Source organism: Fukomys damarensis, unplaced genomic scaffold (genome assembly GCF_012274545.1).
Source record: "Fukomys damarensis isolate Sample0158 unplaced genomic scaffold, DMR_v1.0_HiC HiC_scaffold_39, whole genome shotgun sequence".
Lineage (NCBI taxonomy): Eukaryota > Metazoa > Chordata > Mammalia > Rodentia > Bathyergidae > Fukomys > Fukomys damarensis.
In genome coordinates, this window is record NW_022900951.1 from 33,595,640 (window position 1) to 33,596,533 (window position 894).

The window sequence follows — 894 nt, forward strand, 5'->3', positions numbered from 1 at the left end:
CCCTCCTCATCATCTACTCCTTCGTCTTCTGGGTAAGTGCCCACGGCCGGCCAGAGGCCGGGCCGAAGTGTATCAGTCGGTGGGGTGATGTTCTTAGAAAGGAAGAGTGGGGGGAACCCAAACCAAAAATTAAAATCTTGGCCCCTTCCTTGAGACAGGCGCGAGGCGCTGGCTCCGCGGCTGCAGGATGGCAGGATGCGGGTCCGAGCTGCTCGGACCCTGGACTGCCTGGCGCAGGCTGCAGTGGGCTGTGGGGTGGGGGTGACTGCAGGCTGTTGACCTTTCAAAAAAATTTTTTTTCGTGCATTGATTTCTTTTTTAAGCTCGCGGGATAGGGTCAGCAGCCCCTGGGGGAAAGTTATGGGTTTATTTGTCTGTTTTCGTCTCTGGACTCCTCCTTCTACCTAGCTTTGGAGCTAACCTGTGGCGGGCTAGGAGCGGACGCTGGAGCGCGGGGTTTGATGCCAGGTTCCCAGGTATTCTCGACACTTTGGAGCTGCAGGAGAGAGGCGCCGAAAGCCCTCTGCCTGCTTAGGCAAGGGCGATCAGAGTTCCTCAGGCGCCCTAAATGGGGGGCAGACGCCGCCACCGCGTGGAGGCGCACGGAGGGGAGAGGGTCTTACATAAGGCAGGGATATCTTTGAGCTTTTGCGGCGACCCAGGAGATGGGTCTTACGACCCCTTTCCCACTCCCTTCACTCTTACATTCCCATCCGGTCATTCTATTCGCTGCGTGAACTCAATCCGCAGCGCCCCGGGGGAGGACCCCCCTCCCCGCGCCCCAACTCTGTCTCCCCACCAAACTGGTGCTGCTCCCAGTCCTTGAAGCTCAATGCAGAAGGGTGACGTCAGCCCCTCAGCCGGGGCCGCGGGGGGCTATGGTGCACCTCTCAG

At 59.5% G+C, this 894-nt stretch overlaps 1 protein-coding gene across 1 annotated transcript in view; it reads left to right on the top strand.

Moving 5' to 3' along the window:
- Positions 1–5: 5 nt before the first annotated feature.
- The window catches only part of Tspan7 (tetraspanin 7), a gene marked incomplete at its 5' end in the record, with an annotated part of 131,826 nt that continues 130,937 nt past the window's right edge, over positions 6–894 (top strand). Inside the window, one exon of the mRNA XM_010636228.1 lies at positions 6–32. Coding sequence (XP_010634530.1) covers positions 6–32 — 27 coding nt within the window. The remainder of the gene's footprint in view (positions 33–894) is intronic.